We start from the raw sequence: 24265 nt of genomic DNA, 5'->3' as shown, positions 1-24265 counted from the left end.
GATCGGTTAAAAACAAAATGTTGATGAGCGAAATTTACGTCGACTTGGCTCGAGCGGCAAGTTCCTTCTTGACGCTACCCTTGGCCGGCATCCACGCTTTAATTTATCGATCGCGGACAACTACGCGGACAAAAGTAAAGTCGACGAAAAAACAGCGGAATTCCGGAGTGACGGGCGAGCAGGCAGGCGCGTTAATTAAACGAGTTAATTAGTCAAGGCGACGCAACCGCGCGGTATGCCGGGAAAACCGCGTTTCGAATTTAGCGGAGACGGTCAGGGAACACCGTCGGCGTATTACCAATTATGGAAACTGCTCGTCCCCTCCCTCTGCCCATCGGCCGAGCGCTCTTTTTACGAAGAAACGGGGTGATTTTTCGGGGCTCGGGCCATTCTCCGTTCGAGAATCAACGACATCGACGAATATCGAAGAAAATTTCCAGGAAACGAAATTGAAATCTTCGAAAGAAGTAGGAATAATGGTTTTAAAACGATCGTTGCAAACGATTGAGAAGGCGAGGCGAAACTAGCGGGAAAGATGCGGCAAGGAAACGAGTTTTAGAAGCTGTTACGTCCAACGTATCGGTTTATCGTCGTTTATCGTCGAAGCGTATCCAAGAGGAACATTTACACGCGGTGACGTGAAACGGAGACCCCCTTCTCAACGCCCCTCCCTCTCAGGTATGCTATACGTGCATAGTTGGCAACGCAAATTTGTCGCGTTGACTCACGCGCTCTCCTATAAACGGCGGCCAAGATTTTTATCTCGATTATTGATCGAGGCCCGAAAAGGGAAGAATTATCCATATTCCACCTGGCGCGGAAGAGGCCGCCTTCCTTCCTTCCTTCCTTCCCGCGCGATCACGAAAACAAATCTATGGCTATTCCGTGGATGGGCGATCGTTTCGAATAATAACCAATTGCGAGGAAATACAAATTCAACGATGGGTTCAGCTGCGGTTAAAAATAGCTGGGATCGTGGATCGTGCGTAATCGTGGCGTGATTCACGGTTAGGGGCCGTAGGTCGTGGCATTGGAGTATCAAGGGTGAAGGTACGGTTCTACGTGGATATGAGTAATTAGCACGTGCCACATGTGCCGATCCGAGCTCGTATCATGAAAATTATTTACCACGAAACACGTTTCGCGAAGAATATTTTCATTTCCTTTAAGATGTCTTTTAAAAAAAAAAGAAACCCTTGAATCGGATTCGAAGCGTAAATGGAAAATTTGAAATTCCGAAATTGTTCGAGGAGGAGAATCGTATCATCGATCGAGGGCAACGTGTTGCTCGGATGCTTCGAGCCGGCAGATACGTTATCTTCTATAATGCGTGCGATAAAAGGGATACATCTAGCGGGAAGAGTGGATTGGCGAAAAAAAAATATCAAAGATAACATCATCGGTTCGGCGCGTGTTGCCTCTTCTAAAAATCTTTTCCACGGATGTATCCTCGAAGCCAAGTTTGTCGCGGTTCGGGTTACGATCACGGGGGCCAATAAAGTTCGGGGCGAAGCAGAGAAACGCGTTGCGGTGTCGATACGATCCGACTCTTATCCCCGATGCTTTAACGCCGCTTTTACGGCTACGTTTCTTTCCCGCCCGTCCACGGCTCGTATAAACACCGTAATACCACGCTTCGCAATACCATTAAAACGTCCGTGTTCACGATCATTACCAAGGCGAGCGGCGCGGCCAATTCCGACCGATTAATTTACGAGTTAATCGCCTATCACCGATTTAAACGTCGAAACGCGTCGCGTCGGAAACGTAAATGTCGCTCGACATTAGAAGGTATGCGGCCATTACTCGCAGCCGCTCATTCAAGAAAACGTTTCCATTATCGATTTAACTGGCGCAACAAGCAGGCAACGTGCACGGGCAAACGTTTTTTTCAACCGTTCCAACGGAGTGGTTAACAACCATCGCGAATTACGTCCCCGTAATCGGCTACAAACATCTCCCTGCGGCGCGATAACGCCTTTCGACCAAGTCTACGAATAATTCTATTCATCTTCGACTTCTCTTAACTCTTCCCAACCGATTTTCTCCGCTCGATCGAGACGTGTCGAGGAACACGGGGGTGGAGTGAAGCTCGGTGGTCGGCGACGGGCTATGAAAGGTGTCCTTTCATACGCTCAATTCCCCGGCCAGGACTCTACGCGGATTCTAAGGACGAGCCGGTGTCTTTTCTCGACGAGGCGTAAAGGGTAGGCGGAGAATCGTGGCTCGGTCGGTGGAACAGCAGGAACGCGGAAGGGATGCGAGGAAGCCAGTTCGTTAAACTCGTTACCGATCCCTGAAATCGTTGCCCCGGAATGCGCGATTTTTTCCTCTCCCCCCCTCCTTCTGTTTGCCGGAAAACAGGAACAAAAGCGAGAAGGAGAAGAAGCAAGCGAGAGAAAAGAGAATGTAAACCGGAGGAGGAGGATGTAAAAATTGAAAAGTAGAGAGAAGAAGCGATGAATGGAATGGCTCGGTGATTAATACTCGGTAAATGAATATGGAAACGAGGGAAACAAAGATAGGAGCAAGATAGGAGAACGTTTGAATATTTAAATTGCAAAATCCTTGCGAGAAAGGAAGGCCACGTACATAGCGATAATGATGCCGTGGCAATGAGAGAGAACGTTTCGCGTAATAATTTGGTGTGCTCGCAGTGCGGCGTGGCTAACGGAGTGAACGAACGGCAAAAAATTCCTCTCCTCTTCGAGAAGAGAGAAGAATTCGATCGGTTCGTGCAAGAGATAAAAAAGAGAAGAAAGAAAAAAGGAGACCGAAACGGAGAGAAAAGTTGTCGAAACGAGAAACCGAATGCTCGAAAGACGCACCACGCGGATGTGACCCAATTTTCGAAAACGTCGAAAACCTTCGCTCCGCTCGTCGAGTTCGAGTATGCAAATTCGATGAAATCCCGATGACACGTGTCGATCGATTCGATGAACGCGTGCACGCGTCGCTTAAGTTTCCGTGCGACGACGACGAGGCGCGTGGTAAACATTAACATAAACGGAAATCGCATCGCCGAACAAACACCGTCACGATAAAGGAATGCGGTGATCTGCAATCGAGAGAGCGCCGAGAGATTGGCGCCAGTTGTTGTTTTTACGTGTAACTCAACCAACGAGTTTAACGATTACGAGATTACTTTATCTGTACACGGAAAAGAAGAACGATAACTCGAAAGGAGAGAGAGAGAGAGAGAGAGAGGAGCGTGATGATATGAAACGACAATGTCGTGCCATCATTTTTCGCGTGGTTCGTGGTTAAAGAGAAAGGACGTCGTCTTAGTTTGCGAATGAAATCGATAATTCCAGGGTTGGAAGAAGAGGGTTAACGAACCGATTCATCCGGACGGGCAATATTTCCAGGGTTTCGGGGCCAACGCGATTCATACGTAGTTGTAGTAGTATAGGTATCGTTCTAGCCAGACGGAGAGTGGCCGCGGCGCCACGAAGCCGACAAAACGCGAGACGAGGCTTTAATAGAAATTAAATGAATCGTATTGTTTTCGAAAAGACCGGTAGCAGGTTTTTGGAGCATCGCCAATAAAGTTCGGATGACGAGTGGGAGACATGCGGGGAACGAAGGAAGAGTAGACATTCGCGCGTGCGTTCGTCTGGTTACTTTTTCCTTTCTTTTTTTTTCAAAGTAAAAACTCGTACGTGGCATACTTCACTCGTGGCATCGTTAGGATCTATCATCTCGGGAATCGTGTAAGAAATTACGCTTGATCCAAGAACCGCGCGCTTGGATCAATCGACATTACGCGCGTAGAATAGAAATATTGGAGGATGCGAGTCCTTCGAGTATATCTTTCCTTTGTCGTATATGAATGATTCAGAGATGTCTTCGATATCGATTTTTTCTTTATTAAATTTGAATGAACGAACGATTGGAATTTTTATCGGTGAAAAGTTACAAGGTATGCGGAATAACGCGTATAAATGTCGCGGCCTTGTATACCGCAATGCCATTATTTTGAATTACGACTCGGTCACTCGATCGAGACGATCGAGGGGTAGCAAGGCCAGTTACCTTTTCCTCGAATCGCACGAGAGAGGACGATATTTTTCGTGGATCTTGTTAACGTGCATGATTTACCGTCTCGACTCACGTTAATTTCCAATCGATATCAATGATACGACACGCGAAATTTACGCGATTCGAGTGTGCTTCGATGATACGTCACTGGATCGTAAATCGACTCACTAGCTAAATTGTCATCGATTAAGCTGAATCGGCGATAGACCTGAATAACGACTCGGTAGGCAACGTATCGCCTAATTAAATCGACCAAGACTCGACGAATTTGCATGGATCGTGATTAAAAAACGAATTTGATGAAAATGTTAATCGTGGTAACGAGATCGGAGAGAGAATTTTACGTCGATTTTTCCCTAAGCAAGTTCCTCTAAGCAAAAGAGCTCGAGAAGAGAACATTGTTGTAATAACGAAATAGCGTAGTTGCGAAGAACTAGAGAGCACGTAACGCGACTTTGTTATTTTCAACTTCGTATACGTTGTTCGCGTGCAATTAAAATCGAGTGAGACGAATAGAACGAGCTGAGCACGATCGTTCACAATCTTTTTTTACACTCTCGTAACTCTGCTAATAATTTACGATACGACGCAACGAATCAGTAATGTCAAACACAGATCGAACTCATTGTTCGTACAGATAACATCGAATTGCGCCGTGGTACTCCGATAAATTGAGGTCTGGGGAAAAAAAAAAGGAAGGAATTGAATCGAAGGAAAGATACCTTGTCTCGGTATCGATAAGAAGACGCATTCGTCCTTTCTGTTTAGGGGCCGTATCGAGGAAAGAATTTTGTATAAATATACGTACGGTTGAAGGGAATGGGGATGGAAAGGGAGGAGAGCAATCCCGAGACAGAGAATATACGGTGGTAGGAAGATAACGCGGAGTATACCGCAGTGCAATTCACGTTACCGGCGTAATTGCTTTTGCATCGATTGTCCTCACGAGGTCGGCCGTCTTTGCAGCGCCCTACATAAACGAAGGTTTAACCAATCTCACGGATGATCGTGCGCCTACGATCGTGCGCCGCGGATCGACGAGAAAAAGAGAATTAATAATTTCAAATTAACGAATTTCCTATGCTATCCTATCCATCGATCGATTTTGACCTTGATCCCAAATCGATCAATTATTTTCACGCACGATTATAACAGAAAATTATAAATCGTAATTCGATTCCACACAACTATATATTTGAATACTATTCTATATGTTGGCGAATAATTAAGGCAAAGAGGATTTATCATTTCTGCCGGTGATCGGATGTATTCGTTACCTATCCGCTCTACCGATCGCTACTTTTATCGTTCTCCAAACGATACACCTGGAAAAGAAACCACTTCACCAGTATATATATATATTTCTCTCTATATATATATATACATGTATATCTATATATATATATATATATGTATATCACACGAGAACGAATGACATTGTCGGTGAAAAAACACGCACGACGAAGAATCGGTTGCTCGGACCGGCCGCTACGGTTAGCGAAACGCTCGGTGACGGACTGAGCCACCGATTCTCCCACACCCCTAGTTTCATCCAAGCGGGAGCCGAGGATGCCCGAATGGCGCCGAGGATCGCCGATCTTACGGCTCGTTGCACCGAAAGCTCCGATTTTCGCGTCTCTCTCGCTCCAATTGTCGCGTTACAGGCCCTATACTTACTTCACGCCACGCCACACCACGCGGTTATTGCAGCTGATAAAAAGTAATACGCCTGTGCCACCCTTGCCGTCGGCCACAATTGAACCAGAGCGCGCGAAAAAAATATCGGCCGCAACGATCACGTTCCATCCCCCTCCTTTCGATGCCTTCGATCCTAACGTGAGAGTCGGAGGGATTTCTTATTGGCGTCTTTATCTCCTCGCGTTCACGCAAGCTTCGTCGATCGATGTGAGCGCGAATTCCTAATAATCGAGCGCTTCTTTTCTTTCTCCACGCGTGATCTTTCGCGAGCAAAGATCTTTCCCCGCGACGTGAGCCAACGATTTCAACGATAAGGTGCAGCCCGAGTCAAAGATCGGAATAATCTTTGAATTGGTGAGAGAACAAAGTGGCCGCGTGGGCTATATTACGACCCACGTGAGACCACCTTTCCATTCGTCTTATCGGGATTCCGGGTGGCGAAGTCAATTGCCGGCGTATCGAAACGGACGCGCCCCCATCGTCAACACGGGCAACAGTTTTAATTGCGCGAAACATCGTAACGCCATCAATGGATCGAGTATATATATATATGTATACACACATACACGGTATATAGGTATAAACCAGCGTACGTATCCAGCTTTATAATGCGAACGCCGTGTGATTTATACGCTTTATGCGAGTTTACGATTCATGGACGGGACAATTTACGACGACACGGGGACCTTTTGCGGACCTTCTTATCGATACCGATCCCGGAATCGTTTATCGCATCGCAATATACACCGCGCCATTAGACGGGGATTATTTATTGGCAGGAAGTGTGAAAATCACCGGCGTGCCTGTCGGCTAATGACTCTGTTCGATTAACAGAAATAAGGGATTGCGATTGCGCCGAAACGATTCCATTAGGAGCGTTGAGCCGAGAGTGATCGCCGTTTAAAGGCAAACGATGTGGAACTTGTATCTGACATAATTACGAAGGAACGCCGATCACGTCCACTTCCAAACGCAGCAAGGATCCCGCTTCCCTCTCTCTAATTGCGAGAGACGTCGAGATCCACTTGATAAATGATCCCCGAGCTCGCCTCTTCCTTCGATCTGGGAAACCACGTTTCACGAACTTGTTTCACACTTTTTGAAAACACTTTTTCTCCTCCATCCTCTCTCCATGTACGCTGCCCCCCCGTCCGTATTTGCTCTCGAGAACAACTCCTTATCCTTTAATGGCGTCGTGCCACACCTGTTTGCCGATTCGTAATATTTGTCCACGTCTATGTTAAACGGTTCTTAGTAAAACGGGTTAGTCGTTCCGTTCGCAAATTGTATATTTGCTTCGTTTCGAGCAAAAATGAACGATTATTTTAGCAGCAGCATCATCGATAAAATCGACGATGGTTCGATGATCGATCCAGATTTCTACACCGGGCAAACTTTGAAACGATATGCAAATTTGGGGGGTTGCGGGATCGGAGAAATTCTCTGGGACAATGAACGGTTGCATAGTAGGAGGACAGACTGTGGTTTCTTAATTAACTTTGCTAATTTCTTCAATTAAAAATTACGAACCTTCCGGTCTTTCGCGAGAAACAGAGAAAAACATTCACTTTTCGTGGCAATAATAAATCCATATCTCAAGATAATAGTTATCATTTAATCTCGCGATTTAAATTCCCCTGCATGCCTTTCGCTCGTAAATCAAAGAACCAAGATTCGAATTCGAAATTCGTTTGGAACGCGGACGTCCTTGGGAAAAAGCGAATTGACGAGATGCGTACGAAAATCGTCTTATAAGAACGAGTAGGTGTAGAGGAAGGTAAAAGCATTAATAAAGAAATAAAAATTCTCGTTAATTTCGCGTCGATATAATAAAGCGTGGCACACGTGGCTCGAAGATATCTTCCAGCGCTTTATTGCGTCGCGATTCCCTCCCGAAGAATTCGTCGTCTCGAGCGTTGAACGCGTATTGGATGAAATTCTCGAGACAGGAAGTAAATATTTCCGAGGAGGAAAAACCGAAGTAATGGAAAGTAACGAGGTCCTGGGAAAACACGGACGAGCTCGAGGCAGAGTCATTCGTATATCGCGATTCGATGAAACGAGAGACAGATTTTTATTGGCGATTCCACGCTGGCGGCCTACGTGGCGGCAGACACCGAGGGAACAAACGTTGTTCTTGTTGTTGTGCGTGCTGCGCCTCCGATCGATACCGTTTAGACCGTTTAGTAAACGTTGCAAATTGATTTGCGCGTGAAAACCGTTCCGGATTAGCAACGTATCATGCGAAAGATCAAGCGACTGAACGTTTCTTTTTCCAAAAAGTTTTTCAAAAACGTTTGTTTATATCAATAAGCAGAGATGGATGGGGAAGAAAGGAGAAGAAAGTTTGATAACGAGAGGACAAGAGACTCTTCTTGGGAAGAGTTATCGATCAATGACCCCCCCAAATAACCTTTCATGAAAGTTATCAACCCTGTTGGGGACGATACCCTGTTGGTACGATATAAGATTACACGTTCGATACGCTATTGTTCCTGGTCAAATCTTTGCCCCGTTTCATGTAGCGTGGGGAGGAGGGGGCCAGCGATAACGGATACAAAGCGCACCATAATCGTACGCCGCTTAATTCAATCTGTCGTATCGGTAATAAGCCGTGTTTGGTTTATCTGGGATCGCACACGAGGTCGCATAACTCGCATACCGAGATCGCATCGGCGATCACGCCGAACGAGAACGAAAAACCTCGCGAAACTTGCTTCCTCGAGTTCCTCGAGTTATCGCTATCTTTATCTCCGTAACGAAATTTCTTCTTACGCGAGAAAGAGAGAAATACGGTGAAGAATGGAAGAGCGACGGAAAGTGTGGTCTCTTCTCGAAGAGGAAGGAACGATCGATGGGTGGAAATAGGTCGGTGGAGAGGATTGCCGATACGTCGAAGGGAATGGTCGAAAGATGAAGCCAGCTCACGAGAACACGCGCTTCCGGGCGTGACAAAGTGTCTTCAGGGATGAGATGAGATTCCACGGAGTTGGCGAGGATCGATTCCGCGGCTTTCCTCCTATTGGCGCTGAACTTTTGATGCGCGCCGCGGCTGGAGAACGAGGAGGAAAAGAGGAGATTTGGCCGGGGAGTTAAATCTAGACAGGAAACCAGGAGGACTTGCAAGTCGTTTGTTAGCGCCACTGGCAAAGTGCATTTCGTAGTTTACCGCAAGTTTCGCTACCTCTGTGGCCGAGGTCTATCTCGCAACCAGGCCATGGAGGAATATCGTCTCCAACGGGTGAGCGAGATCTGGATAGGAGGAAAATCGGCGAATCACGTTTTTGATGCTTTTAGCGAACCGAAAGATATTTCCGTGGTTTCCGTTCCATCCTGGTGGAAAAACCTATCGACGCCGCTGCCCTCGATTTATGTAAAATCGATACGCATGTTTACGTGTTCGTCGTAGTCCCGAAATGTGTTATCGGCAGATTTAGGATAAACACTTTGGAAAGAATAAACTCTTTCGCCGCAGACTTTCTAAATCTACTTTTTCTTTCGATTGTGACACGTTAAAAAAAACACTTCCGTATTGATTTACTGAATTACTATTTCTAAGTTTCTAAGGAATTTCAGGAAGTAAAATTGCACGATCGAGTCGAGGGGATAAAATTTATTCACCGATACGAAATTCAGTGGAGCGCAAATACTGCGTATACACTCGTCCCCTTATCTCGATTCGAATAATTCGAATTAGCACGATCATAGAAAATCGCCCGAAGGACGGCCGCGCGAATTAATTTCCGCCGGTGTTTCGATCGACTCGTTACGCGTTTTCGCATGCGGATAGGGAACAGAATTGACGATGCAACGTTGCGTTTGCCCGACACCGTCGCTTCCTCTGTCTCTGCGGTCAGTGTTCTATTTCCATGGAAATTCCACATCGGGGGAGGGTTGGATAACATTAGAGAGATCATTGGCATTCGCGTGTGCGAAAAGTTGTGGAAAATTCGTATCCCTCGCTCTCCGTAAACGGAGCGTAATCCATGATTGGAAGAAGCTCGAGGCTCTTGTTGGCGTAATCATGCAAATGGTCGCGGAAGATAAGGGCTGGCCGGAAAGGTAATCGAAACTGGCCGCTCGAACGACTTTTGTCGAGGAAATTCAATGTTTCCAAGTTAACGGGATGATGCTACGAGAATTTAGAACCAATTACGAAGGAAACTTTCGAAACTTATCCTCTAATTAAATTGTTTATACCGTGAAAAATAATTAAAATTCTTCGTTGCTTTGAATACACCAGAATTCCATCTGTATAATTGGAATCCACCTACTTTTGCTCCTATGATTTTTCATCCAATTAGTTAACTCATTTACTTAATTTGTATTTCCAATTACAAAATGTTTCATCTTTTATATTTTCTTCCCATAATAGAGTGCACCAAGCGAAGCGCACCTATATATAAAAATTCATCTTGCATACAAATGCGAATTAACGATCGTTTTTTCATTTACAACCTCCCCATCGTACTAACCCTCTTGTTCAAATAATTCAAATAATGGAACACGTTCAAATTCCCTTGGTGCGAACGAAGAATCAGACTTGGCGCGAGGCATAAAAATGGTTGGGAAAAGAATTGGAAAAAGATGGGAAATTGTTGACCGAGGCGGAGGGATTCGGTTCGAGGGAGAGTTTGAGAGCGGCAGTCATCGCTCGTGTTTCATGGCCGCTGGCCGACCACGTTTCAACCTTCGTTCCATCTGGCGGAGAGAGAAAGAAGGAGAGATTCCTTTCTTCAAAGTACTCCGGGTTGCTGTGCCTCGGTCTCACCTCCGCGCAGCTGGCTAAACGTTTGCTCTTGCCTTCTCGCTTTTTCGGTGCGGTAATGCACTATGTAATAACGGTTATTTATAGGCAGTAAATGCCTTGTGCCATTCTCCGCGCCTTTCCTCTCCCCCACCGTTTCATCGTTTCCTTCCCGCGATCGCCGCGACGGGCCGCGATAATTCCTCACCGCCTTGGAATTCGACCGACTTTTATTCTCCTCCCCCCTTCTTTTTTCACCTCCCCCCGTGCGATCTTTATCCCCTTCGAGAGAATCCTCTCCTCTTCGAAACGCATCGAACTAGGATAACCTCGAGAAAAATGCATTTTAAAATAACATTCGTATCTAAACGAGACGAACGACTGCGCCATGCCGCCCATGTTATTGATTCCCACGAAAATGGAACGAGTTTTATACGAGTTAGGCCGAATTTATCCCGACAGAGAGAGAAAGAGGAGAGAGAGAGGAGATATTCATTTTCAAGAGATATCAAATCGTTGCAAATATATATAATAAAAAATTATATCGATAAAGATCTTTCAGAATCTTTTGCACACGTGGAAGGTATAATTAACGCGCGATCGATGGGTCAATCGGATATCCTCGAGATCAGAGCAGCGATCGACTGGTCAATCAGGAGCAAAAGGAATAATACACGGACGGAGAGGAACTGAAAGAAGTAGCATTTTTCCAGCTGGGGAACTCGAGGTTCTACGAGGGGGGTAATTCGCACTTGGCAGTTTCGCGCCGCGCCATCACGCCTCTATAAAGGCTTAGGAGGCTCCTTTGAAATCGTTTCTTTCCCTTTTTTTTTCTCTCGCGCTCGCTCGAGAGAAAGAGAGCACTCGACATCCATCAACGCCAAATGGAATAATTTCGCCGCTGCTCGTCATCGCCATCTTTCGCGTCTATAAATTTTCCATCCGCTTATTACTCGAGGGGCACAAGGCCCCTTTTCGATAAGCCAAAGCTTGAGATAGGAGTTTTAATCGCTCACCTTGTTCGCCAGGTCCAGCATGTTGCCAGTCCCTCCCGCGGCAGCTTCCACCAGTTTCTGCAGAGTGTGGGGCTCCGGCGAGAGGTCGCGCGCCCCGCTATCGAACTCCCAACGTTCATGCCGCCCGGATATGGTACCTGAACACAAACGGAACAACGTATCATCCGAAATTCGCGCTTTAAAATCTAAATCGGAATCGTAGTAAATCAAAGCCAATCGAGATCTGTCGCGTGTCGTTCTCCTCGAAAATGATTCTGGTTCAATCGTAAAAGATCGTGAAAGAAAAATATTCATCTGGTACCTGAACACAAACGGAACAACGTATCATCCGAAATTCGCGCTTTAAAATCTAAATCGGAATCGAAGTGGTAAATCAGAACCGATCGAGACTTGTCGTTCTCCTCGAAAATGATTCTGGTTCGAGGATCGTGAAAGGAAAATACTCATCAAGACTAGTACCTGAACACAAACGGAACAACGTATCACCGAAATTCGCGCTTTAAAATCTAAATCGGAATTGGAGTGGTAAATCAAAGCCGATCGAGACCTGTCGTTCTTCTCGAAAATGATTCTGGTTCGAGGATCGTGAAAGGAAAATACTCATCAAGACTAGTACCTGAACACAAACGGAACAACGTATCACCGAAATTCGCGCTTTAAAATTTAAATCGAAGTAATAAATCAAAGCCGATCGAGACCTGTCGTTCTTCTCGAAAATGGTTCAAAGATCGTGAAAGAAAGATACTCACCGAGGCTGGTACCTGAACACAAACGAAATTCGCGCTTTAAAATCTAAATCGGAATCGGAGTGGTAAATCAGAGCCGATCGAGACCTGTCGTTCTCCTGGAAAATGGTTGTGGTTCGAGGATAGCGAAAGAAAGATACTCACCGAGGCTGTTGTCGCTGCTCGTCGGCAAGTATTCGGGCGTGTGCGTGTGATGGGGACTAGTTCTGTGCTTGCCGGACCTGAGGGCCTCGATCTCCGGTCGTAGGGCCAACCGGCACCTCAGGAACTCTTGATAGGAAATGCGACCGTGCTCGTCCGCCCCCAATTCTCTCATTAACTCCTCCACCGAATTCTCCAGATTCAATTCCCTGCATACCGTCAGCAGATCCTGACTGAAATTTCAAAAAACAGAGGAAATAGCCTCGACCCGACCTGTTTTCCGGATACGTGATCAAAGAAAAAAAACGCAAATCCATAGAGGATAAAAAAAAATATACATATATATATATAACGATTCGAGTCTCCTTCCATCATCCTCTCCTTCTCACATTCGTCACAGTTTGCCACATCGGTCCTCATTAACGTCAAATCGCTGACCCGGCTCGGATCCAAGTCATCTGTTTTTCGCCTATCCATCGAAACTAACGGCGTAACACTACGATCTCGCCCCATGAATAATTTATTCCCTGAATAATTCATAGATGGAAGATAATGCTCGCGGATCGCGACACCCGGCCGGACGTTCGCGAGATTAAAGAAGCGTCGCGCGAGGACGACACAGAGAGAGAGGAGAGAGAGGCGGAAACGGAGACGAGACGGCACGCTCTCACCGTTTAAGCGACTTAATTAAAATCGCCACGCTCATAAACCGTATCCACGTCTCGCGTTCGCGGTGTCCGGATGTCTGTCGGATGGCAGGACCCCCTTAATTTCGCTCGACAGCGCGATGGAGTATCGGCGAGGCGCGATTAAAACGTCACCGCGGCGGGAACGCTTGGAAATCACGCGGAAGACGGACGCGGGGCCGATCGATACGCGGGAAATTAAAGATTCAGCACGGAGCCGTAGAACACGGACATTCGGAGAAAATCGTTAAAACAGCCTTTCTCTCTCTTTCTCCCTCCATTCGTGTCTTTTGTCGAGTTAAAAGGCGTGGTCCGGGTACACAGGAGGATTGGAATCCAGATATGGAGGCGTAACATTTTTCAACAATTGGCAAGAGCGCGGCAAACGAATGGAAACGTGTTTTCCAATTTTTTTCTTTTTCTAACGAACGATCTTCTTGAAGAATTATCTCTCGTTTCTTTCCGGTGTCCATCCACTTTAAGAATGCTCGCACGATTCACTCGCTCGCGAGGATTCTTGAGAAGGGAGAAAGAAGAAAACTCGAGATGGTCGGAGGGATGGGTAAGGACGGATAAGGAGGGATGGCGGCGAGAAAGTTTCCCGGGGAAAACTTTCCTCTTCCTCGGTTCCGCGATGAAACTTTTCGCTATTTTTCGGGAAGGAAGACGCCGATCGGATAACACGGATGGTTCATCTAATTCCGCGCGCCTCTGTGTTTGCTCAAGCACGTGTGAAACGCGAGAACGCGTGCCTCGTGCAACGAAGAGAGGGGGAGGAGAGGCGTGCGGAGGAATTGCATCGCTCTGCAAAATGGAGAAGCTTTATTATTTCCTCGACAGCCGCATCTTTGCTCGCCTTTCTATTCACTACACCTGCTATATACACACACTCACACACACACACACACATATATATATATATACCACGCAATTTTAATCAACTTTCGTTCAACGGAGGAGTCTTGGAAAAAAAATGTGAAAAAAGCGAAAAAAAAAAGATCCTCGTTTCACACTCGATCGTATTCATCGTGGAATGGATGCTGAAGGCGAAGAGACGAGTGAAATTGCAATCAAAAGGATGACGAAACAAAAAAAAAAGCAAAAACAAAAAAGGGGGAGACCGTCGACGCGGAGATCCGGTCGTGATTAACGGGACGCGATCAATGCGTAAGCATTATGTAATTGACGGGGAGTCGAGCGCATCGGTTCGAGCGCCATTCAGTAACCTCCGCTGCCTCTTCAATTCCATTCAACCGATCTTCCTCGAGGTGCTCGCCACGGGTTGCTCAAGATCGCGTTGAAAAAGAAGCGCTTGCTTGGTTGGGAGAGGAGAGGCAAGTAGCACGCTCGAGATCTGTCGGGAGAGGCAACGGGTCGGATGCGCTTCAAGACGCTGAATTTCGCGAAAGGGGGATTTGGGTTAACGGCGAGAACCTGTTACGCGCCGCTCACCTCGACAATCGTAAAACCGTCCCGAGCGAAAGCCGCCGATTCTATCTCCGATTTTAAATCAGAACCCACCCACTCTAGCCATCCTAGTTTCTTCGAGCGCCGACGACTTCGACTCGAGGACCCCGAATCCGTCCAATTAGCCGGTTCCATTCGATCAGGTTTCGAGGAAGGGAATCGAGCTAATTTCGGATACGCGGACGAGACGAGATCGTTATTGTTGTTTGTCTGCGAGATGAAATTAAATAGCGGTTCTTGACCCAAACGAGGGGCCGATAATCGATCGTTTTCAGCCGCTCGGGGCAACGGTGATTCTTCTTTCCGCCCGCGTACTTGGCTTCCAGTCACTGGATTATCTCGCACCACGAGGCCTTGCGTTTTATCGCGAAAGGGGGAGCGACGCGCGATATTTCGAGACTCCGTATCTTCGCCAGTTGCGAACGTACAATTGTACTCGAAATCGAAGGAAAAAAACGAAGGGAAAACTTTCTAATCCTCGCGCACGCCAGATTCCAGAATTAACGAGTTCAAGATCCCTGTATCCCTGTATACTCGCAATTTTCATGGAAAATGGAAAGCCAAGCTAGCTGCCAATTATCCGCGCGTTGGACGAAAAAGTCGAACTCGCGGTGCAAGGTGATCGCGGAGATACGTACCACCTGGAGATTTTCCTTTTGAATTTGCGAAAGGAGAGCCTCTCCAAGGTTCTGGATTCCCAGGTTTTCAACGACTCCATCATTCCGCGGCCGGGCGTGGGCCGATCCCGACCGATGACACGCGCAATCGGACACGGTTCGAAGGTCTGGCCGAAGCGATGCAACGAGTGCCACTGCACGCGGCCTGTGCTGCGTCGCGGTTCCACTTGCGACGCGAAACGAGGAGGGAAAAAAGGGCGGAGGAAGAGAGACGCGGTTGCTCGCGAGCGTGAAACGAAACGCGACTTAATCCACCGCGATGCGTGTCACTCGATGTCCCGTGTGCGGTTTTACGGCTGACACGCGGCTTTATTTTAAACGCACACACACGAGCGCGCCTGTCGTCTTACCTGCACCCGATCGCTCCTCGCTTCCTCCTCCCGGAGACCAGTTCGTCTCGAGACACTCTCGATCGACTGTGAGAACGCATCGGATAATCGTAACAAAGTTGACGATTTTACGGTCTGGTTAATCGACGAGGAGGATAATTCGTTGGGAATTACGGCTCGAAACCACGGATCGAAATGGTAAATTGACCGTTGAAGAGTGGCCGGCCGTACGAAATGGAAGGTCTGATTTTGTCTTTTTGCGGAGAGGAAAGAAAGGAGTGGAAGGATGGATAATTTTCAAGTCATTCCCCGAGAAATGGAATAATAGCGGTATCGTATCGATGCGGAATTTCGAATCGATAAGGATTCGATAAAACGGCCCACGCTTCGTCGTTTCGCGAAATTTTAAATATCGAGAGATCGGCGAGAAATTTGACGATTTTCAATCGGGGATTGGAAATTACCTGGATGGAGAAACGGCGGAAAATTGAACAAGACTACGCCTACGCCGCGTATCCAACAATGGCGCGATTCGATTGTCGGGTGGCCAAGTTAACGATTTTACGGATCTCGAAGATTCGAAAACTACGTCGATGAAGGGGGAATAATGGAAGTTGGAATCGATAAGGATTTAATCGGGGATCCGGGAGGAAGGAAGCGGGTGGAACGAGATAACCGTTCTAGGAAGACAAAGAGACGTGTTAGAAAAGCAAACAGCGTGTTCGGTGCAGGGTGCAACGAACGAGGAACCGACAGGAGGAACGTGCCTCGAGTCATTGACACCGCGTGCATTTTCACTCGTTGCATTGTGCTCGAAAGTGGAAACGGATCCAGCAGAAGCCATCCGCGTAATTTTCAGTTCGCACCATTGTGCATCCGGCCGGCCGATGTCTCCGCGCGGGCAAAGTAAATGGCGATCAGGAAACGCGGTTGAGAGAAACCGCGGATTTCGCTCTTTTAAACGAATCGACGTTTCGTTCTCGTTACGCAATCCAACGAAAGTTATCTCACGAGCTGATTTTTCCCACTCGTCGAGAGCGTCGAATTATACGAGCCGCGGGAAAACCTAATTTAATGAAGATAGCGCGACAAATTTATCGTTATCGAACGACCCAAGGTAACGAATAAACGAAGTATAACAGTTATAAAAATTATACAGCTCAATGGAAGCGGATGATACAGAACAGGTATATTCGTAAGCGAAGAATTAAGATTAAAAGTTGAGAATGGTGGATTTTCACGCGCGGGATCAGACGTCGGTGGAGAAAAATTTCGAGTGAAGCGAGATAAGCCAGCTCGGATACGAAGCTCGGTGGATGACCAGAGGAGAAACGAGTCTCCAGACACGGTACACGGCGTGATTGGACGAAAATCCAATTTCCAAGCCTCGCCCCGTGTGCACGTGTGATCTCGTTAAGGGTCCGCCCCTTGTTACCCACCCGCTCGAATCGCCACTTTTATTTTCAACCTTCCTTCCAACCTTCCTTCCGTTCAACAAATGCCGGGAAACAAAACCACCTTCTAAAGCTAAATCCTTCCAAAATGGACTGTTGCTGATTTCTTTACCTCGTTGCAATCGAGGTGAAGCGTTAAAAAAAAGAAAAAAAGAGCGACGAGAAAACGTTTCGCCTTTCCACGGATCGTTTCTTCCACGAGTGAAACGATTTCCATAATGCGGCGACGAAACATCCTTCTTCCCTCGAAAGTGGACGTGCGTCTCGTGGATTGACGAGGTTACGAGCTCGTACCTCCCTCTTCTCTTCGTCGTCACGGCGGGTTGAGGTTTACAGAAGCAGTACAATGCAGCTAACCGATCCAATCAGCGTCCGCACGAAACCGATGCCGAAGAGAGAATCATCCCTTCGACCGGATATATCGTCGTTTTCACGATTCTTTTAAGATATTCTAATCACGTGACGCGTGATACGATCGAATCTGTGACTAGTAGTAATAGTAGTAGTAAAAATAAAATTTAACAAAGATGAAGAAGGGTAGGAAAAGAGAATTCTGCTCGTTCAAAAGGTTGTTGATTTGCATAGGTTCGAGTAGGCGATCAATCGAATCGCGAAAGAGAGAGGCGCGCGTTTATCCTTTATGATAAAAAGTTTCAAGAACGGAGTTGATTCTCATCCTCCCCTTGACCCGGGCGAGTGGAGGCCGTCGAGGCGAGGTCGAGGTTGCTACACCCACTCGATACGGAGGGAGGGGAGGAAACGGCGAAAAACGGAAGAAACAGGAGAGGAAAGGGTTGGAATCGGTGAAAAGCGACACGGGTATTTCACGTTAAGCGCGTTCCGCTCTATTTCATTCGTACACGCCCTTGAAGCGCGGGCACACCGTGCATAAAAGGCTCGCGCTTCCTTCGGGCAATCCTCCCTTTTCAGATGCCTCGCCGTTCCCGCTGGATACGCCGGAATAGGTCCACCGTTAAAAACAAAAAGGGGCCCAAGGCGTGGATGAGGAGGAGGGGCGCGAGAGGCGGGTTCGCGGAGCTTCCGCCACGTGAAAGGGAGAAAAACGCGGAGAAACGAAACATTACCTAATGCCGTGTTTTCACCGGCAGAGAACGTACAGCCGCCCCAACGTACGGCGCAACTCTGTCCTTTGTCGTCCCTTATCCACCGTGTAATCTCCTCCCCTCTCCGACCTGTCTTTTTTTTCCCTCTCTATGCCCAACCTTTTTCCAGGGGATTTCGATTTCGTGTAATCAACGACGAATCGAGAGATAGACGGAGAAATAAAAAGAAGAGGAGGGAGAGGGAGGGGTGGAAAGTGGTCGAGTCCGATGAAGAGGTTGAGGCGCGATGCGGATCGGGGGTTAATTGTCAGCTCGTCGGCCGATGTTGCGACGTACGTTTCCGATCGTTAACGGGCGTGAAACGGTTTCGATGTATATACCGTCGAATCGACACCGTGTAACGACTCCACGCGCTTTTAACTCAACAATCGAATACTTCATCGAGCGTTGAAAAGAGAGTTTCGCCTCGTGAAATTTAACTCGACCAAGCGGGCCGTTCTCCCCCTTTATCGATCTCCCCCCTCACCGCTCGCGAAAACAAAAAATTTTCGAGACGAAAAAAAATTTCAAACATTCGCAAACGTTCCGCTCGCTCCTCTAATCAACGATCGTGTCAATTTCCGTGGAATTTCACTCGGGCCAATATCGATCATCGGTTAACAGGTTCGTCGCGGCTCCAACGCGATTCCTATCAATTTTCCTTCCAATTTTTCCCTCCGCCCTTTCATCCTGGAACGGCCGCTTTTCCCCCTCCCCTCCCCGCTGCGGGAAAATACGCTTATTACGAAGCCATGAATTCTCGATTTACTGGGAGGCGCGCGCGCGTGGCCCAGCTCTCTCGTGGCCCACGAAACGGACAAAGAGAGGGAGAGAGAAAGAGACGTAAATAACGATAAGTGGAGAGGGCGTGGGATTTTGGAATTTATCGTGGGAGAATCGAGGCCTGTGCCCTAACTCTAACGAAATTACGAGGACCGAGCCGGCGACAACAACCGGGAAAAATGAAGTCCAACGGGATTGAAGCGCGACGCGTAATTAAGCAAAAGCTGGGAAAGCCGTGCGGGAATTCGATAATTATCGGGTGGCCAATTAAAAAAAGGGGGGGATTTCCGAGCGTTTCCCCGCGCATGAAAAATTCCGCATGGCGAGTGTCGTGTCCAATTTCCATCTCTCTGTAAAACGATAAAGACCAATTACAATTTCGAATCGTGTTCTTTTTTTTTTTTTTTACACGATCGAAAATTGCGTTCTTTTGCGGAGTCGAGTAACTCTCTTATCCGAGCATCTACCTATCTATCTTGGGACAAGGTAACCTCGTGGTATCTATATCGCATGGAATTCCAATTTCTCGATGCATTTGAGCGCGGCAGATTGCGTGCACGAGTCGCAGGTCAGGAATATCCTGTGCAAGTGAAAAACGAACAGCAAGAATCCGCGTATCGCGCGTGGTTAATCGCGCGTGTCAAGGGTCGAGAGGTTTAATTGTTTAAATTACAGTAATTATAACAGGCCAATTTTTGCCGTTCCACGCAAATACAATGTTGGATGTTGGACGAGCGAAAGCGGAAGGAGTCGTTTCCATACGGTTATCTACGGGGATATCTGCGTTATTGATCTTCTATTTCGCAAATCATCCACCGAGATATCACCTTAAGATGCTTAATTACAATCGTTTCAAAGAGGGCCTTTTCGTTTGAGATTCCACTCCAATCGAAAATAGAAATTCTTTAGATCGCGAAACACGGAAAACAGTTCGACTATATTCTTTGGGAGTGAATTTTTTTTAAAGGGAGGGGGGAAGGATGTGCAGACGTAGTCGAATTCGCGGAGCAAAGGCCGGGATGATCGTAACGGCATAACGAAAGGAGGGGCCCGGAGTCGTGTGAGTCACTTGCCATAAAACGCGATCACCCTTCGCGTAACCCTAGGATACCCTAGACGGTTCACCCATTCCAGGGCAGGGTTTTGCCAACCGCGACGCGTAAACATTTTATCCGATTCCGTTCGAGAAACTGTTTGAAGAAAGTGGCTTCCCCGCGATGATCTAAAAAGTAAAATAAAAATAAATAAAAATATCGAACATTTCCTTCGCATTGGAAAAAACAATTTTTCTCGTTCCAGTATTTGTGACACGTACGCAAGGTGCAATATCTCGGACGAACAGAGCCGTGGAACGATAAAATACCAATGGATGATCAACATCGTGAAACAGGATGGTATTTCGAGAGATTGAAATGTTTCCTCGAAACGTTTCCAGAATTCGGGAACTTTGGGAGCGGCAAAATCTTGGATATCGTAGGGAGAGACGAGAGCATTTGATGTCGGAGTAATTACTCCTTTGAGAATGAACGTCTAAAGCCCGAAGTCAATAAGATCTCGGCGTTTGAACTTCCGCAAAAGCGACCGCGTTCTCGAATCGCGCGAGTGCCGATGCCGTGGCAATAAAATCGAACAAACCGCTGAAAGTAGGGAGGGAAAAATTAAATTTCCACCTAATCCGCGCCTCTCACTCTAATAACTCGATTAGTTGACCGCGTAATTAATTCGTTTCGAATTCGTTTTAAACGAATATTAAATCGGCTCGAGCAACGAGAGAAAAATATACGCACGCCGCCTTTCATCACTTAATCGCACTACTAGCTTCTCCATCTCGCAGACTTTGAGCAGACCTCGTTTTTTCTTTTTTTTTTTTTCGGTAACGAGCTCTACCCACTCCAGACGAGCCTCTTCTTCTCGGCCGATTCGCCCCGCATCGTTTGATCTTGGCCTCGGCTACGTGTACCGGCAACCCGAACAAGGGGCATTTACGCGAAACTGCTTTCCTGAACCAGACGTCCAAGGGGGAAGGCAGGCGCAAGGTGGAGGGTAGGGTTAAGGTTTGAGCCGAAAGGGGGAGGAAGAGAGGAAAATAAAGGTAAAGGGTGGATTTATTGGTCCGAGAAGACACGACTCCCCCTTTAAGAAAGTAAAAGTAATGACGATTGTAAAAGACAATTACGTCGGACGTTTCGAAGGGAAGAAGGGGATGGAAAGGAGAGGAAATAAAGTGAAGTTCGGGGTCAAGAAGATGAAGAACGAGTTAATGGGAGAAGGCTGGGGAACAACTGGAAAAAAAGGAAAGGAAAGAAGAGAAAAGAGAAGAGAGGAGAGTTGGAAAAGAGTGAAAGTGGAATCAAGTTCAGGATCAAGAAAATGAGAGACGAGTTAATAGGGAGGAGAAAAGTTGAGAAAAGTAGAAAAAAGAAAGGGGATGAAAAGAGGAGTGAAGTTCAGGGACAAGAAAATAAGAGACGGGTTAATAATAGAAAAGATAGAAGTAGGAGAGAGAAAAGAAAAGAGGGGGAAAAAAAAATAAAAGGCGGAGGAAGTGAAAAATGAGTGAGAAGAAAAAAAAAGTGAATGGAGTTGGGATAAAGTGGAAAAGAGGAAGTGGAGGAAGGGAGAAGGAGCAAGACGCATAGGGAAGTCGCGCAAGTATGCACTTGAGCGTTCGGTTTCGTTCGCAATCTCAGGAGTTTGCATCCGGCTGGATGCACACCAAGTAGTGCACGAGTTTCGAAAGGGGGAGTCCGGTGCACAGAGATACGGAAGCTTACGAAGCCAACGAGACGTGGCGCCGGTTCGTGGGACACACGAATCTCGGCAGGCTAGGGTTAACGAGGCTGTGGAGAACGGACAATAATGAATCTCGAAAAGGAAAGGAAATATCGCTCTCCTCAACTTCGACTAATGGTGGCAGTCGTCTCCCTCTTCAACCTTACTCCTGTTCAACCGGAGTTTACCATTGTAGCATTGTGTGTGCATTATGCGAAGTAACATCCTTTGGACGGAAGGTACTATGCGATATGCGATCAAGAAAAGAATGTTTAGCGTGTTCCGCCATAGAAACGAATTTAACCTGAAGCACCCTCCTCTTTGAAGAGTCCGCGGGCTTAATTAAGTCACGTATACTTACGTGGGATGAGTGAGAAAATTGAGCCGTAAAACGCACTCGGGACCCTTTTGAAAATTTAGGGAAAAATCTTGGCCGATAAGTCGAAGAATCGACGCTATATTCTCTGGTTAATATTTTTTTTTCTACCTTGCGAGCACCTCAACTAACTTTCCCTTCTATATTTTCTTCTCTCTATTCGATCTCAGATTCACGAAATTCGATATTGACGAAAATTATTACGAGGGATTTTAAGTTTCATTTACTTACGCTACTCCGACTCGCTCGAAATTCGATTATTCGCTCGGTTTGCTCTGTTATCTACATATTCATATCCGTATTACGTAACGTATACGTTTTATTAACGAAGTATTCATGGAAATTATAGTACGCGTATTCCGCTAACATACCGCGAAGGATCGAAAACCATGGAGAATATTGATTCGACTCTCTCCGGCGTCCGCTCATTTTCACTTGCAATCTCGTAGCGTGGAATTTTCTGTAGCTCGACGCGCAGAATAATCTCGCGAGTTATCGATCCGTGAAACTAATTCATGGAAAAAAAAAGAAGAAGAAGAAGAAGAAGAAGAAAAATAGGAAAAATGGAAAGGAAATCGTAGAGGTAGAGGGCTGAGAGTCCCAGGGAATTCGTATTCCTATTGCCTATTTCTACGATATATCAAAGTGGAAAGGGGAAGCGGTAATCGCGAGGTAAGACAAGGGGGAAAACGTTTCGGGGGAGCATTTAGAAGTAGTACAAGTCGAAGGGTGAGAAGCTCTTCCGGGACCGAGAGAACGATCTCTCCAAGGGCAGAGCACAGGAATGGTGAATTTTACACACAGAGAAACGCGAAAACGCTCCACTCTTTCCACCTTCGTTCTCTGTCTTTCATTTTCCCTCCTTTTTTCTTTTTCTCCTCATCCCTCCTATTTCCATCCCGTTCCACCGTTGGCTTTCTCGGTTCCGAGCCCCTCGAATTACAGAAAGCCTTTATTATCGACGCATAGAAACGCTCGCTCTGTCTGTGCATACAACGGAAATTGCTTGAGAACGCTCGAATATCATCTTCGCGACGGAGAGTTTAATTGGCTAAAGTCACTTCTGCCCCTCGACAACAGCTGACCTCGGCAAAGATATGAAAATGAATCCCGATGCCTCGAAAATAAATGCTTTTTATATTTCCCTTTGCTCTACCATACTTTCGTTGTACGATGATCGAGAATTTTTTTTCTATTATTAACGATTAACACGAAATGTAATCGCGATAATGATCAAGAATGAATCATCATTATTTAACGAATCAATTCTGTTGCTAATAATTATTAATAGTATGGAAATTGATGTAACGAAGAGGGAGAAAAGAGATTCTTAATCGCAAGAGATAGGTGCATGGTTAAAAACAATTGAGGAACTTATTGCGCGCACACATCGCGAATCGTTTCTATATGATACGATCGCTGATCGAATACGATAAATCGTGACGCTAATGCATACTGTCAAAGCAATGATATTAACGAGAAGTTGTAACACAAGTTTGAATGACAAAAAATAAATGTTAACTTTTATCGATAAGAATTTATGCGAGTTTGCGTCTCCAATGAATTTTGTTTAATCGTAATTTCAAACTTTCCTCTTTTCTCTTCTTTTCAAAAATTAAAATATGGAAAGGATAGTTGAAAGAAAAGTAGCAGCCCACGCACGAAATATCAATAATCTCTGAACATGGATGTTTTTCTAAGAGTCTATACATACGTGTTCGCCACGCCACGCAACACTCGCGTCAAGATAATAAACTAGCCATTCTATATTTTATTTTTAAACTCATAAAATATAAATATAAAATTTTTAACCTCTTGGAAAATTTATTAATTTTAAACTGAAATTAAACATGTATACTTTTCAAATGAATTATATTCGTGATGTTTTTTCCTATGAATACGCACTCTGGTGCAACCTAAACTGATTAATTTACAACCAAGAATATAGTAGCGTGTAATTGTCTGGAAATTATGGAATGGAAACTTTTGGAACAAAGTTTCTAACCCGACATCGGTTTGCCTTTTGTCGCGAATGCGGACGGATCTGCACTTTGACGCACAAACTCCCTCGCTTTGAATGAAAAAGAATGTGAAACGCAAGGGTGTAGTAGGCAGCCGGGATCCGAGCGAGGAATTGACGGCTAATTTTCGTTAAAAAGCGGTGAATAGTGTAGGTCGCAGTAGCAGCAACGATAGGGTTTCGAAGAATGGACGAACGGAGGAATGAGA

At 46.3% G+C, this 24265-nt stretch overlaps 1 protein-coding gene across 4 annotated transcripts in view; it reads right to left on the bottom strand.

The window, feature by feature from the left end:
* The window catches only part of LOC108002310 (colorectal mutant cancer protein), a 37588-nt gene that overhangs the window by 11958 nt on the left and 1365 nt on the right, over positions 1–24265 (bottom strand). For 2 of the 4 annotated variants that reach the window (XM_028668990.2, XM_062085827.1), the window contains exons 3-4: positions 12393–12622; positions 11503–11639 (exon numbers count right to left, since the gene is read on the bottom strand). In XM_028668990.2, the coding sequence (XP_028524791.1) occupies positions 11503–11639; positions 12393–12622 (367 nt within the window). Of the gene's footprint in view, positions 1–11502; positions 11640–12392; positions 12623–15180; positions 15351–24265 lie in introns of those variants that run through there. The other 2 variants (XM_062085828.1, XM_028668992.2) reach the window with 2 other exon arrangements.

Source organism: Apis cerana, linkage group LG15 (genome assembly GCF_029169275.1).
Source record: "Apis cerana isolate GH-2021 linkage group LG15, AcerK_1.0, whole genome shotgun sequence".
Lineage (NCBI taxonomy): Eukaryota > Metazoa > Arthropoda > Insecta > Hymenoptera > Apidae > Apis > Apis cerana.
Note: the sequence above shows the minus strand (reverse complement) of the source record. Positions and strands in the feature narration are given on the sequence as shown.